This window comes from Oncorhynchus nerka, linkage group LG21, assembly GCF_034236695.1.
Source record: "Oncorhynchus nerka isolate Pitt River linkage group LG21, Oner_Uvic_2.0, whole genome shotgun sequence".
Taxonomy (NCBI): Eukaryota; Metazoa; Chordata; class Actinopteri; order Salmoniformes; family Salmonidae; genus Oncorhynchus; species Oncorhynchus nerka.
The window spans coordinates 14,818,288-14,834,585 of record NC_088416.1 but is presented as its reverse complement, the minus strand read 5'-3'; the positions used below and the strand labels follow the sequence as shown (position 1 = coordinate 14,834,585).

Sequence of the window (16,298 nt, the reverse complement as noted above, 5' to 3'; positions counted from 1 at the left end):
GACTAGGTATGTTTGGAAATAGCATTGTGTGACTGTGATATGAGAGTTGTGTGAATGTGGAAAGGAGTCTTAATCTGACTTTTGGATAGTAACATTTAGAAATATGCTCAATCAGATGATTGAAATTCGGATGATAATAAGCGGGATGATATTTTAGAAAGCAGCGGAAGATCTATAGTTACTGGGAGGCTCCTGGGAAACCATTAATGGTTCCTCAAATAACCTTTTGGGGTAAAAAATGTTAAACTCCCTGTCCACCCTCCCTCCATTATAACAATATTGACTTAAATAATAGTTTATTTAGTGGCACAACAAATGTGAATTGATATTTACAAAACATGACAAAAATGCAACTTTTCTGCAGACATGTCAGACCATAATACATTTACTTTGTATATGCTTTTAATGACATTTAAACATTTTAGAAATAATGATGTACAATACAAACAAATTAAAAGAATCATAGGTAAACTAACAATATTGTAGACTTGATGCTAAATGCAGATTTTTCAGCTTGTGTGTATATCATATCCACTTAGTTATGTTAGGAAGTTTGCCATCTTTATGACCGGCCCTGGTAACTTCACCCCAAAACACAGTAACTTAGGAACATAAGTGTTTTTCTAACATTTTTGAGGAATTTAAGGGAAAATGCAGAGCCCCAAGTCCATGTGGATGTTCTCTCCATCAAAGGCCAGCAGGATTTCACTCTCCTGGTGAAATGGCGTTTTGGGTTCTACATTGTGACATTAAAATACTCCTACTGCAATGTCAATACATTCTACATTGTGACATTAATTCATTGATATCATGAAACAACTCCATGTATGTATTTTCTGAGATTTTTTATCAGATTATCTCTGGTTACAGCTAAGAGGTTTCTCTACTGTATGTGTTCTCTTGTGTACTGCCAGATTGATCACAGCTATAATATTTCTCTCATGTGTGTGTTCTCTGGTGTTGAGTCAGCTTGCTAGATGAAACAAAACTCTTCCCACATTGACCACAGCTATAAGGTTTCTCTCCTGTGTGTGTTCTCTTGTGTAGAGTCAGAGTGCCAGATTGTCCAAAACTCTTCCCACATTGTTCACAGCTATAAGGTTTCTCTCCTGTGTGTGTTCTCTGGTGTTGAGTCAGCTTGCTAGATGAAACAAAACTCTTCCCACATTGACCACAGCTATAAGGTTTCTCTCCTGTGTGTATTCTCTGGTGCACTGTCAGATCACCAGAATTACTACAACTTTTCCCACATTGACCACAGCTATAAGGTTTCTCTCCTGTGTGTGTTCTCTGGTGCACTGTCAGATCACCAGAATTACTAAAACTCTTCCCACATTGACCACAACTATAAGGTTTCTCTCCTGTGTGTGTTCTCTGGTGTAATGTCAGACAGCTAGATGTAACAAAACTCTTCCCACATTGATCACAGATATAGGGTTTCTCTCCTGTGTGTATTCTCTGATGTAGAGTCAGATAGCCAGATGTGGTAAAACTCTTCCCACATTGATCACAGCTATAATATTTCTCTCCTGTGTGTGTTCTCTGGTGTAATGTCAGAGAGCTAGATGTAACAAAACTCTTCCCACATTGATCACAGCTATAAGATTTCTCTCCTGTGTGTGTTCTCTGGTGTAATGTCAGAGAGCTAGATGTAACAAAACTCTTCCCACATTGACCACAACTATAAGGTTTCTCTCCTGTGTGTGTTCTCTGGTGTAATGTCAGCTGGTCAGATCGAACAAAACTCTTCCCACATTGATCACATATATACGGTTTCTCTCCTGTGTGTATTCTCTGATGTAGAGTCAGATAGCCAGATGTAGTAAAACTCTTCTCACATTGATCACAGCTATAAGGTTTCTCTCCTGTGTGTGTTCTCTGGTGTTGAGTCAGCTTGCTAGATTTAACAAAACTCTTCCCACATTGACCACAGCTATAAGGTTTCTCTCCTGTGTGTGTTCTCTGATGGAGAGTCAGAGAGCCAGATGTCGTAAAACTCTTCCCACATTGAACACAACTATAAGGTTTCTCTCCTGTGTGTATTCTCTGGTGCACTGTCAGACTTCCAGATTGTCTAAAACTCTTCCCACATTGACCACAGCTATAAGATTTCTCTCCTGTGTGTGTTCTCTGGTGCACTGTCAGACTTCCAGATTGTCTAAAACTCTTCCCACATTGACCACAGCTATAAGATTTCTCTCCTGTGTGTGTTCTCTGATGAATTTTAATGCCTGATGGGGAGGTGAATCTCTTCCCACAGTCAGAGCAGCAGTGAATTCTCCTCCCTGTGGGTCTCTGCTGGTGTTTCTTGAGGTGTTCTGATCTGGAGAGACTCTTCTCTACCTTGTCAGCATCATGAGGTTGTTGAGGCTCCCCAGAGGATCCACGATAGTCCTGTCTCTCTCCTGTGTGAACAACAATGTCAGACAGATGGTTAAAGGCCCACAAACAGCGGTAATCCATGGTAAAAGGTGATACCAACAGCGTAGTCATGATGTTGTACAACAATTGACGTCTGTAATGAATGTTAAAATTATTTGACAAGAGGGCGATGAGCACACAAGTTGATTGCAGAAACACCTCCCTGCTAATGAGGAAACCGATAGTTATGGATGTAGTAAAGCTGCCAGGAGCAAAAATGATAGTTTTTCACAATGTATTCTGAATGTGAATGGGGGAAAATGCAGGGGAATAACCTCCATTTCCAGGTTGCTTAGGAGTACATTTCACACTACTTAGGATTATAATTGTGAGGCTCGTTTGAATGTCCTGCTTAATATGTTTGCTACAGTATTAAGAATTATGTGTAATTATTGAAGAACCGCATTAATGACAGTATACATTTGGATGTTGCTAATAAAGTTAAGATTTATTTGTATTTAACCAGGTAGGCCAGTCGAGAACAAGTTCTCATTTACAACTGCGACCTGGCCAAGAAAAAGCAAAGCAGTGCGACAAAAAAACAACAGAGTTACACTTGGGACAAACAAACGTACAGCCAATAACACAATAGAAAGGCTATATACAGTGTGTGCAAATGGAGTAAGAAGGTAAGGCAATAAATAGGCCATAGTAGTGAAGTAATTACAAATTAACACTGGAGTGATGGATGTACAGAAGATGATGTGCAAGTAGAAATACTGGTATGCAAAAGAGTAAAAAAAAAAGTCAAAAACGTGGATGAGGTAGGCAGTTGGATGGGCTATTTACAGATGGGCTGTGCACAGCTGTATTGATCGGTAAGCTGCTCAGATAGCTGATGCTTAAAGTTAGTGAGGGAGAGTCTCCAGATTCAGTGATTTTTGCAATTCGTTCCGGTCATTGGCAGCAGAAAACTGTAAGGAAAGGCGGCCGAAGTAGGTGTTGGCTTTGGGGATGACCAGTGAGAGATACTTCCTGGAGCACGTACTATGGGTGGGTGTTGCTATGGTGACCAGTGAGCTGAGTTAAGGTGGCCTAGCAAAGACTTATAGATGACCTGGAGCCAGTGGGTTTGGAGACTAATATGTAGCGAGGGCCAGCCGATAAGAGAAGTGGTACATGAAGCTTTGGTGACAAAACGGATGGCACTGTGATAGACTGCATCCAGTTTGCTGTGTATAGTGTTGGAGGCTATTTTGAAAATGACATCACTGAAGTCAAGGATCGGTAGGATAGTCAGTTTTGCGAGGGTATGTTCGGCAGCGTGAGTGAAGGAGGCTTTGTTGCAAATTAGGAAGCCAATTCTAGATTTAATTTTGGAATGGAAATGCCTAGTATTAGTCTGGAAGGAGAGTTTACAGTCTAGCAAGACACCTAGGTATTTATAGTTGTCCACATATTCTAAGTCAGAACCGTCCAGAGTAGTGATGCTGTACGGGCAAAGATCGGTTGAAAAGGATACATTTCGTTTTACTAGCATTTAAGAGCAGTTGGAGGCCACGGAAGGAGTGTTGTAATGGCATTGAAGCTCGTTTGGAGGTTTGTTAACCTTTTTGGGATAGGGGGCAGCATTTTCACTTTTGGATGAATAGCGTGCTCAGAGTAAACTGCCTCCTACTCTGTCCCAGATGCTAATATATGCATATTACTATTAGTATTGGATAGAAAAAAACATTGACGTTTCTAAAACTGTTTGAATGATGTCTGTGAGTATAGCAAAAACCTGAGAAAAACCCAACCAGGAAGTGGGACATCCAAGGTTTGTAGTTTTACAAACCTCAATACACATTGAGATATGGATAAAGTTGCACTTCCTACGGCTTCCACTAGATGTCAACCATCTTTAGAAACTTGAATGAGGCTTCAACATGCAGGCAGTTTACTCTGGGCACCTTATTCATCCAAGCTACTCAATGCTGCCCCCCTGTCACCAAGAAGTTAAGTGTCCAAAGAAGGGCCAGATGTATACAGAATGGTGTTGTCTGCGTAAAGGTGGATCAAGGAATCACCCACAGCAACATTGTTGGTATATACAGAGAAAAGAGTCGGCCTGAGAATTGAACCCTGTGGTACCCCCATAGCGACTGCCAGACAAGACCTCCGATTTGACACACTCTTTCTGAGAAGTAGTTGATGAACCAGACGAGTCAGTCATTTGAGAAACCAAGGCTGTTGAGTCTGCCAACAAGAATACGGTGATTGACAGAGTCGAAGGCCTTGGCCAGGTCGATGAAGACAGCGACACAGTATTGTCTCTGATCGATGGTGGTTATGATATCGTTTAGGACCTTGAGCGTGGCTGAGGTGCACCCGTGACCAGCTCGGAAACAGGATTGCACAGCGGAGAAGGTACGGTGGGATTCAAAATGGTCAGTGATCTGTTTGTTAACTTGGCTTTTGAAGGCTTTAGAAAGGCAGGGCAGGATGGATATAGGTCTGTAACAGTTTGGGTCTAGAGTGTCACCCCCTTTGAAGAGGATGGCCGCAGAAGTGTTCCAATCTTTAGGAATCTCGGACGATAAGAAAGAGAGGTTGAACAGACTAGTAATAGGGGTTGCCACAATGGCGGCGGATAATTTTAGAAAGAGAGGGTCCAGATTGTCTAGCCCAGCTGATTTGTACGGGTACAGGTTTTGCAACTCTTTCAGAACTTCAGCTATCTGGATTTGGGTGAAGGAGAAGCTGGGGCAAGTAGCTGCGGGGGGTGGGGAGCTGTGGCAGCCAGGAGGAAAGCATGGCCAGCCGTATAGAAATGCTTATTGAAATTCTCAATTATCATGGAGTTATCGGATGGTATCAGTGTTTCATAGCCTCAGTGCATTGGGCAGCTGGGATGATGTGCTCTTATTCTCCATGGACTTTAGTGTCCCAAAACATTTTGGAGTTAGAGCTAAATTTCTGTTTGAAAAAGCTAGCTTTTGCTTACCTAACTGACTGTGTATTGGGGGGGGGGGGTTCATATGGTGTCCAGGGCACAGCTGGGAGCTGAGGTGGTTCTGTAAACAGGCGGCAACAGTGCAAAACTTATTTCTGGAGAGATTCATTTTTTTAATTAGAAGCTCGAACTGTTTAGGCTTAGACCTGGAAACTATTATAGAACTTTGCAGGCCATCTCTGCAGTAGATAGCAACTCCTCCCCCTTTGGCAGTTCTACCTTGATGGAAAATGTTGTAGTTGGGGATGGAAATTTCAGAATTTTTGGTGACCTTCCAAAGCCAGGATTCAGACACGTCAAGGACATCAAGGTTGGTGGAGTGTGCTAAAGCAGTGAGTAAAACAAACTTAGGGAGGAGGCTTCTGATGTTAACATGCATGAAACCAGGGCTTTTACGGTTACAGAAGTCAACAAAGGAGAGAGCCTGGGGACACGCAGGGCCTGGGTTAACCTCTACATCACCAGAGGAACAGAGGAGTAGGATGAGGGTACGGCTAAAGGCTATCAGAACTGGTCGTCTAGTGCGTTGGGAACAGAGAATAAAAGGAGCAGATTTCTGGGCGTGGTGGGATAGATTCAAGGCATAATGTACAGACAGGGTATGGTAGGTTGCGGGTACAGTGGAGGTAAACCTAGGCATTGAGTGACGATAAGAGAGGTTGCATCTCTGGAGGCACTAGTTATGCTAGGTGAGGTCACCGCATGTGGGGGAAGTGGGACAAAAGAGTTCTCTGAGGCATGATGAGTGGAACTAGGGGCTCCACAGTAAAATAAAACAATGATAACTACCCTAAACAACAGTATACAAGGCATACTGACATTAGAGAGGCATAAAGCAATCACAGGTGTTGATTGGGAGAGCTAGCTAAGACAACAGTAAATCAGCTAAGACAACAACAGGTAAAATGGCAATGAATGGGCAGAGAGGGTCAGTTAACTACACACAGGGCCGACAGATAAACTAAATGGAGTACCGTGATTAATGAACAGTCCAGCAGACATCAGCTATGTAGCCAAGTGATCATAGGGTCATATCGCGCTGTGTAGACTGGCATGTATTATCCAGGCTAAAAGAGGCTGTCTGAGCTAAAAATGTAAAGGCCGCTAGCAGTGGCTAATAATGACTAAATAGCTAGTAGCTAATTAGCTGGTTAGCTTCTGATGGCTAGCTTCTGTTGGAGGTTCTAGCTATGAGGTCGGAAAATTGCAGATCCGTATCACATTGGGTGAGGCGGGTTGCCGGAAGGTATAATTAATTTAAACATGGAAAAAGAGATTTAAATATTTTGCAAAAAAAACAACATTTACAACAACAAACACATCTTACTGCTACGCCAACTCGGATTTAGCAAACACTAAAATTATTTAGTATTTATGTGCCCACAAACTGTTTTCCCAGCGTAACATAAGGAGCCACTAAATGATACATAGTTTAAGTGCATTTCAGAATACAAAAAAACTGTCCAACAGCAAGATCCGTATTTAAGTTGAAGTTAATCTTATGACAAGCGTAACGTTATGACTATAACTACTGTTCACTGAAGGAGGGAAACTAGGATTCACGCCCCGCTCGGGTTTATTCCTTAAATGTAATACGGCTCTTCACCGACCCAGGAAGGGGCGGGGCCAAACAGGTGTTGCACCTCGTTTCCCTTTTCAGGGAACAGTAATTATAGTGTTGGGTTCTAAATCTTTCAGAGTAAATAACTCACGGACACGAGAGAAGATTAACCAAGTTCAATTCTTCCCAAAGGGTCGTTACAGCTGTAATTCAGACAAAAACATGTTCTCACCAACACAAGTATATATACCCCACTTTGGACACTCCTCCTTCTCTCCAATCTTACATCTTCTGGGTCGACAGGAAAATAAAATAAAAAAAATAAAAATGTTTTTATTTATATAGCCCTTCGTACATCAGCTGATATCTCAAAGTGCTGTACAGAAACCCAGGAAGAGGGTAACAGGACACTAAACCCTTATTACTCCCTTCAGGGGATCTGACCTGACCTCAAACCCTCCTTTGCCTATTCCACAGATGTCCATCCACTTCTCCTAAACCAATCCTGTGATCTCCTCCCGTCCACCCAGCACATTCCACAGCCACTCTGTCTTTCTACAGATCTCATTCCTTTATATACTCTGCGTCTGATCTATCATGTCTTCAATATCTCAATGTTCAAAGTTTAGAATCCAACAATAGTCATAAAGTTACACTCCCTTTCAGTCAGTCAACTTCGGTGAAACATACTATGGGAAAATACAATCATTCCCCATGCCGACCTAAACGGATACTAAATTAAACGGCCCCTGGCAGACCACCCAGACCTGACCCCGCAAGATGCGTCAGTTTTGTCAATTTATTAATTGTGTTTTGTTTGAAACACTCCTGTCAATGTTAGGACGCACACCTAATTACGCATATAGTAGTTGGGGATGTCTGATAGTATTTCTGATTGTCTTAACGCACCACCACTAATGAGTTCTGGAGCTTCTCAAAGTAAAGCTTTTCACCTCAAACAGCAAAAAAACAAAGTCTAATCAGAATCAATTGCAAATGAGAATAGTAACTCAAAGTATTTGAAAAATATTTCCAGCTCTCGAACTTTCGATATCCACTCGGCACAAAAGGGAAAAACGTAATACGCGGATCCAGTGGAAATGTCAAAATACCTGACTTACTTCTTATCCCTTTCACAAATAGTCTACAGCTGTAGGTGTCAGCTGTCAGGTTGCTGACTGCTGGTGTAGTCTATTACCAGAAACTATAGGAGCATAACGACTGCTGGTGTAGCCTATTACCAGAAACTTTAGAGGCATAACATCAGAATTTACAAAGGCCAGCAGCAGCAGGAGGAGTAGGCTAAGGAAGAGGTTTTTTTCTGATGGCTATCTTGTTTCAGAGGGGTGTCATCAATAGACCATAATGACAAAGTGAAAACAGGTTAAAAAAAACAGACACCTTATTTACATAAGTATTCAGACCCTTTCCTATGAGACTCAAAATTGCTTTCAGGTACATCTTGTTTTCATTAATCATCCTTGAGATGTATCTACAACTTGTTTGGAGTCCACCTGTGGTAAATTCAATTGATTGGACATGATTTGGAAAGGCACACACGTGTCTATATAAGGTCCCACTGGTGTCAGAGCAAAAACCAAGCAATGAGGTCGAAGGAATTGTCCTTAAAGCTCTGAGACAAGATTGTGTCGAGGCACAGATCTGGGGAAGGGTTACGAAAAAACAAATCTGCAGCATTGAAGGTCCCTAAGAACACAGTGGCCTCCATCATTCTTAAATGTAAGATGTTTGGAGCCATCAAAACTCTTCCAAGAGCTGGCCGTCCAGCAGAACTGAGCAATCAGTGGAGAAGGGCCTTCATCGGGGAAGGGAACAAGAACCTGATGGTCTCTCTGACAGAGCTACAGATTTCCTCTGTGGAGATGAGAGAACCTTCCGGAAGGACAACCATCTCTGCAGCACTCCACCGATCAGGTCTTTATGGGAGAGTGGGCAGACGGAATCCACTCCACAGTAAAAGGCACATGATAGCCAGCTTGGAGGTTGCCAAAAGGCATTCAGGCCAAAGAGTTCAATCTTGGTTTCATCAGACCAGAGAATCTTGTTTCTCGTGGTCAGAGTCCTTTAGGTGCCTTTTTGGCAAACTCCAAGCGGGCTGCCAGGTGCCTTTTACTGAGTTATAGAAGTATTGACAAATATTTTTTGTTGATAATTCCATGGGTCTTACAGTTCAAAATCAAATAGCAAAATGATCCTTAGTATAACCTTCTTAAAACAATACAGGGGAAGCCCTTCATGTTGTTTAAACCTTCTTAAAACAATTCCATATAGCTTAGAAGAACCTCCCCCTCAGACAGGGCTTAGACTGTAATGGGTTAAAACTATCTGAGACTTACATTACTCTGAGACTAGTTATCCTGGGATCGTACATCTTACATTACTAAGGGCTCTCTCTCGGAGGACCTGAGCCCTAGGACCATGCCTCCTTGCTGTCCCCAGTCCACCTGGCTGTGCTGCTGCTCCAGTTTCAACTGTTCTGCCTTATTATTTGACCATGCTGGTCATTTATGAACATTTGAACATCTTGGCCATGTTCTGTTATAATCGTCACCCGGCACAGCCAGAAGAGGACTGGCCACCCCACATAGCCTGGTTCCTCTCTAGGTTTCTTCCTAGGTTTTGGCCTTTCTAGGGAGTTTTTCCTAGCCACCGTGCTTCTACACCTGCATTGCTTGCTGTTTGGGGGTTTAGGCTGGGTTTCTGTACAGCACTTTGAGATATCAGCTGATGTAAAAGGGCTATATAAATAGATTTGATTTGAAGACTAGTTATCATGGGGAATAGTTTTAATACATTTGCAAAAAATCTAAAACCTGTTTTTGCTTTGGCATTATGGGGTATTGTGTGTAGATTGATGAGGGAAAAAAGTATAATATAATCAATTTTATAATAATGGGATGCACCGATATTACATATCCCACATGTGGAAAGGGAGAAACAAATTACCATTATTATGGAAAATACTCATTTAAAATCCAGGAATTTAACAACTTTAGCTTTCTAGGACATGCCAGTAGGTTGTATCCATGCCAGTAGGTTGTATCCAAGTGCAAACAATTATCAACCCAACTTGGAAAATGTTGAATTTGGTCAACAACAAAAGTAATGGCTTATTTGCTACGTGAGGTTTACTTGATCTAACAGAAGTTTCGTAATGATTAAGTTGTTACGTCGACACGTGACATACCGACAACTTTGATAAAAACACTACAGGAGTTGTCTCCAGATCGCTATGCATATTCATGATAGTAGCTTAGCATCTCTCCATTGAATACAGGCGGTGGACGTCAACAACCCTTATAGAATATAAACAATAGTTTACAATAATAAGATGTATCCACCAATCCAAAAAAAAGGATAAGCGCGAGCTAGACAACCCGCAGTGCCGCTTTGTGGACAACGACTCCCCTTGTTAGGGAGGAGAGACATCTTGTCAGTATATCCATAATCTTTGGTGTAGTCAACCCAACTCTCACATGGCACTATTGGAGGGGCACAGTGTGTAGTAAATCATCACTACATGAAAATCACTACATGCCGTGCCCCCCAGTCTGCGGTCAGCAGATAGACCCTTCTCAAATATATATGTTAAGCCACTTTTTTGGAAACGGAACGGAGAAAACAAGGGGTAGCTTGCTCTCTACGTCTGATTTTAGACATATCAGTCATCATCCCAGGGCCATCCGTTGAAGAGGTATTGACAAGCCAACTCCGAAAATCCAAAGTTAAAAACCAATTTAAGGCGATACTTACTGGAGTGAATCAGATCTCCTATCTCCACCTCTTCATCTTTCAATGTGACAGTAATCTCCTCATCCTTCTTCACTCCAAAAACAGCATCTTCCTCTTCTTTCACTGAAACGTCTTTCTCTTCTTCTTCCACTGTAACAGCCTCACCCTCCACTTGTGTTACTGTGACATCCTCCTCTTCCTCCTCCTCTTTCACGACAATGTTCAGCCAAAGACCCTCTTTCTCCATCCAGCATTTCCCCTCTTCTTTAACAGGAGCGGAGTAGTTTAGGGAGCTCATGGTCAGTGATGTTAGCTAGCTAGCTATCATTAGCGACTAGAGCTAACTTAACCTGCCAGCTACTATAGCTGACTAATAAAAAATAACGTAATATTAAATTAAATAGGTTAACAAGTATATACGACAGAAGTGTGTCTAAAACACAGTAGCTAATATACATCGAAAGCGTATAAATAGCTTGAATCTTTCGGCTATGTTGGCTAGCAAGCTACGGAGGTGGTTGACGAGCTGTTTCTGAAGAACCGTCCACTAGATTATACGTCACACTGGCAGCGTCGCATGAAAGACGCACATCGCAGTCTGCTGACTGGAGGGGAAACGCAGCTGAGGATCATATTTTATTTTCAGACAAAGATTATTTTTAAATGGATTTAATTAAATAATACTATTATATTGAGACATACAAAAGACTTGAATGTGTGGATTGATTAGTGCGAATAAAAAAATGTTTACTACAGCACATTTAAGGCAGTTCCATTAAGTCAAACTAAATCTAAATAAGTAGCGAGCTACTGTAGGTCTATAGTGCTCCTACATGGTGTAACAATACATCAGGTAGATGTATATAATGAACAGACTAGGTCTATACTGCTCCTACATGGTGTAACAATACATCATGTAGATGTATATAATGAACAGACTAGGTCTATACTGCTCCTACATGGTGTAACAATACATCATGTAGATGTATATAATGAACAGACTAGGTCTATACTGCTCCTACATGGTGTAACAATACATCATGTAGATGTATATAATGAACAGACTAGGTCTATACTGCTCCTACATTTTTATGTATTATTATGTGTTATTTATTTCACCTTTATTTAACCAGGTATGCAGTTTAGAACAAGTTCTCATTCACAGCTGTGACCTGGCCAAGATAAAGCAAAGCAGTTCGACAAAAACAACAACACAGAGTTCCACATGAACAAACATTCAGTCAACAACACAATAGAAGATAGAGAATATATTTTTATGTTTAGGAATATTGTGAAACATGATCATTCCACTATTAATGCAGATATTATGGACATTTTATTTAAAACATGTAATTAAATTATGATTGTAGCTCCTTTCATTCAGACCCAAAATGTATTTGCTATAATGTGTGCCATTGCCCAGCTATTAAAATGGACAGGAGACTATTTGAGACTCACCTTGGAATTTAAATTTGATGGAATGTTAACTTTGATTGTCTTCATTGAAAATGATAGACCTTTCAAACATCGAATGCAACGTTGTATGAAACATTATTGTCAAGTGACTTGATGTCTACGGTGCCAAAGACATTGATAGTTGGGAGTGTCAAGTGTGTTGATATAGCGGTAGTAATGTCAAAATCCCACTTTTAGCAACCATCGAAATTGGTAAAAAAAAAAAAAGATACCCGAGTAGGGCAGCGGTCGAAGGTACTGCATTGAAGGGCTTGAGGCATCACTACAGACCCGGGTTTGATCCCGGGCTGTACCACAACCTGCTGTGATCGGGAGTCCCATAGGGCAGCACACTATAGGCCAAGCGCTGCCCAGGTTAGGGGAGGGTTTGGCCGGGGGGGGCTTTACTACTCTAGCGACTCCTTGTGGCGCCTGCAGGCTGACCTCGGTCGTCAGGTGAACAGTGTTTCCTCCGACATATTGGTGCATCTGGCTTCCAGGTTAAGCGGGCAGCTGTTAAGAAGCGCGGTTTGGCTGGTCATGTTTCAGAGGACACATGACTCGACCTTCGACTCCTGAGCCCTTTGGGGAGTTGCAGCGATGAGACAATATTTTAATTTTTTATTTTACCTTTATTTATACAGGTTTTTCTCATTGAGATAACATCTCTTTTCCAAGAGAGACCTGGTCCAATAGCAGCAGGGGAAACAACGTTTCAGACAAAACAACGTACGTACACTAACACAACATTAAACAAAGCTATAAACACTCACACAGTACAACAATAACATTTTACGTTAAAAACACGAAAGTTTGACTAAAAACTGCTGTCCTAAAAACAATTACACTCTTCTATGATATATACATTGATCAAGTGTTTAAGCTCCACCAACGAAACTAGATCATCAAATTTTAAAATGTTCAGGAGAGGATTCCAGGACCACGGAGCTGAGTAACTAAAACAATTTCTACTATGACCTGTTCTAATTTTTGGTACTGTTTAGAAGCAAATGAGAAGGGGACCGTAATTGATTTTTTTTTTTTTTAACCAGGCAAGTCAGTTAAGAACAAATTCTTATTTTCAATGACAGCCTAGGACCAGTGGGTTAACTGCCTGTTCAGGGGCAGAACGACAGATTTGTACCTTGTCAGCTCGGGGGTTTGAACTTGCAACCTTCCGGTTACTAGTCCAACGCTCTAACCACTAGGCTCTAACCACTAGGCTACTCTTCCGACCCACAAAACCGACATTTCTTGTTACTGCACGAGGCCAGGGTATGGCCATAGGCCATACAACGCCTGCAGAACGGGGGCTGACGTGCATAGTATAGGGTTCCCCTGTCAGCCCCCAGGGAGAACATTGCCGGAGGATGGAGGTAGAAATCCACACTCTTCGGGGACTCCCTGAGTAACGCCTGGAAGCCTCTCTTCCCATTCCAGAAACCCAGGGAGTCCCTGAGGTACCTCGCTGAGGAGACATTGTCCATGTACCTCCCCAGAAAGGCCCTCACTTCTTCGTCCTTCACGTGCGGATTGTACATGGTTACGGTGACCACCCTGAAGTTGTTTCTTGCCAGGCTGGTCACCGTGTAATGACACAGGGGACCTTCTTCTTTCCCTTCCGTCACCGTCTTCATAATCTCATTGTGTTTTTCTTCCAAATATAGGGTTACATCAAACCCCTTCTCCATTGGGTTCCCCTGAAGGCATAGAACATCTTTAACCTTCAATTTTAGGTGCCCCATTAGGATGTTCCTCCCAAGGTTTCTCTCCCCAAGGCTCCATCTCTTTTCGCCAAGAAAAGCGCACCGTGTTGGCCAGTCCAATCCCCGGAACCGATCTTGTCCAGATGTATTGATTGCGCCATCTTCACGGAAAATAAGCACTCTTCAACCCACCACCTCAAACTTATAAACAGGAATAAACAGCAAGCCAAAAAAGGTGGAGCAACTAAAGGTGTTGACTCTCCACATCTATCAAGACAACTGGAGCACTGGGCCAGACACTCTTAAATAGAACCTGGACCAGCTCAGGTGAAACACCTTCCCACTAATGAGATGGACAAGCCAGCACAGGTGTAACACATACTGACTAAGGAGGTGACACCAATCAGTGCGTCCTACCTACTAACAAGCTATACGTGATAAAGTCCAACCTCAAAACATAAATGGAAAAACCAAAGCCTGTAACACCTTCCCCCTTAAGAAAAATATATCCCATATTTCTGTTGGACAAGTTCACCACCAACAGAAAACTTCAATTTTTTAATATTTTTCCCCACAAGCTTTTAGAACTCTCGTCCACTTGGAACAAAATAAATTGTGATCCCTGGCAAAGCACTGGCTAAAACGCAGAACTTGATGACTGCCCACCCTTGAGACAATCAGCAACCAACAACTGCAATATCCGTTGTAACTTTCCACCTCACTGCAGAGCTTCTCTCTCTTTTCAGGGTTCACTCGATAGGCATGTTGTTGGATCGGGGCCATGTCCCCAATGTCATGCATTTGGGTTGTCACATCTGAGAATGAATCCTGATATTCTAAAAGAAGGGTAACAACACCAATATAATTATATCTAAAAGCAGGGCAACAACGTCAATATAATTGTACCCAAAAATGGTCAGCTGGTTGCATAAATAATTATGATCACTAAATGTTACAAATTGTAAATATGGAAATCAAAACCAAATGTACACCCCTTTGTAATATGTATTGGCAATACTTCACTTAATGGTGAGGCATGGAATAATAAAACATGTCTTTTGTCAGGCTGAATGTCTGAAATATGAGGTGATTTGAGACACGTTTCTTCAGTAGTGGAATAAAGACAACTTTGTAGAAAACAGCTAGCTACATTTTGAAGTCCTGCATTTTGATTAAAGTGGGTCACCAACGCAGTAAGTGTAACACAGCTCTTTTTTTGTTAATCACTTTTTGCTAAATAATACTCTTTCAATTCAGAGCCTAGATTTTCCCCTGAGGCTAATATCCAGATCATGCTGCAATCAATTGAACAGGGCAAACAATAAGGTAGAACATCATTAAAATACTCCTACTACAATGTTAAAACATTCTACATTGTGACACCATTAAATACTCCTACTAAAATGTTAATAAATTCTACATTGTGACATTATTTCATTGATATCATGAAACGCCTTCATGTATTTTCTGATGTTTGATCAGAGATCTTTTATCAGAGTATCTCATCCCACATTGATCACAGCTATACGATTTCTCTCCTGTGTGTGTTCTCTGGTGTATAGTCAGAGAGCTAGATGTCGTAAAACTCTTCCCACATTGATCACTGCTATAAGATTTCTCTCCTCTGTGTGTTCTCTGGTGTCGAATCAGATGGCTTGATGTAGTAAAACTCCTCCCACATTGATCACAGATATAAGGTTTTTCTCCTGTGTGTATTCTCTTATGTAGTTTAAGTGAATCTGATCTTGAGTAACTCTTCCCTGTGGGTCTTTGCTGGTGTTTCTTGAGGTGTTTTGATGTGGAGAGACTCTTCTCTGCCTCTTCAGCATCATGAGGTTGTTGAGGCCCCCCAGACAATGGACAATAGTCACATCTCTCTCCTGTGTGAACAAAAAGTCGGACAGATGGTTTAAGGCCCACAACAGCAGAAATCTACTGTAAAAAGGTGATGCCAACAGCGTAGCCATTATGTTGTACAAACAATGACGTCTGTAATGAATGTTCAATATTTGACAGTCATATTTTGTCTTGTTTTTCTTCCTAGTTGGAATGGTGTTCATTAACTTTAATTACTCCTTGTCCGTGTCACACACACAATCCCTTCTTATTAACTCATATTGTTAATCAGATATAATAAAACAGAGTATAAGTTTACTTAGTTACAGTTCTATTTGAAATGGGGATATTGTTAATTAAGACAGTCAAGTGAACAACAATAGTCATATTTTGTCTTGTTTTTCCATTCGTAGTAACATCGACGATTGTAGGCTAGAAATACGTTTTTAAAGTTGTTGAAATCCTAAGCAGTGTGCCAGACAAATTTTGGTCTCCAATATAGACACCTTTCTGTCAGTCTATGTTGTTGTTGGGTGAAGTAATGGGTCCTACAGTAGGTCTATGTTGTTGTTAGGTGAAGTTATGGGTCCTACAGTAGGTCTATGTTGTTGTTAGGTGAAGTTATGGGTCC

At 41.5% G+C, this 16,298-nt stretch overlaps 1 protein-coding gene across 1 annotated transcript; it reads right to left on the bottom strand.

The window, feature by feature from the left end:
• Nucleotides 1-304: 304 nt before the first annotated feature.
• On the bottom strand, nucleotides 305-11,244 carry LOC135563553 (zinc finger protein 345-like). The gene is made up of 2 exons (XM_065006344.1): nucleotides 10,692-11,244; nucleotides 305-2,405 (listed from the first exon to the last, which is right to left on the bottom strand). Exons 1-2 carry the CDS (start codon nucleotides 10,966-10,968, stop codon nucleotides 940-942), a joined length of 1,743 nt encoding a protein of 580 aa, XP_064862416.1. The 5' UTR covers nucleotides 10,969-11,244; the 3' UTR covers nucleotides 305-939.
• Between the last annotated feature and the right edge of the window lie 5,054 nt (nucleotides 11,245-16,298).

Coding starts and splice junctions, on each gene's coding strand:
- LOC135563553 (XM_065006344.1), bottom strand. CDS start 10,968: ATGAGCTCCCTAAACTACTCCGCTCCTGTTAAAGAAGAGGGGAAATGC. Junction 2,406..10,691: donor AGGAGATCTGATTCACTCCA/GTAAGTATCGCC, acceptor TTGTTCACACAG/GAGAGAGACAGGACTATCGT.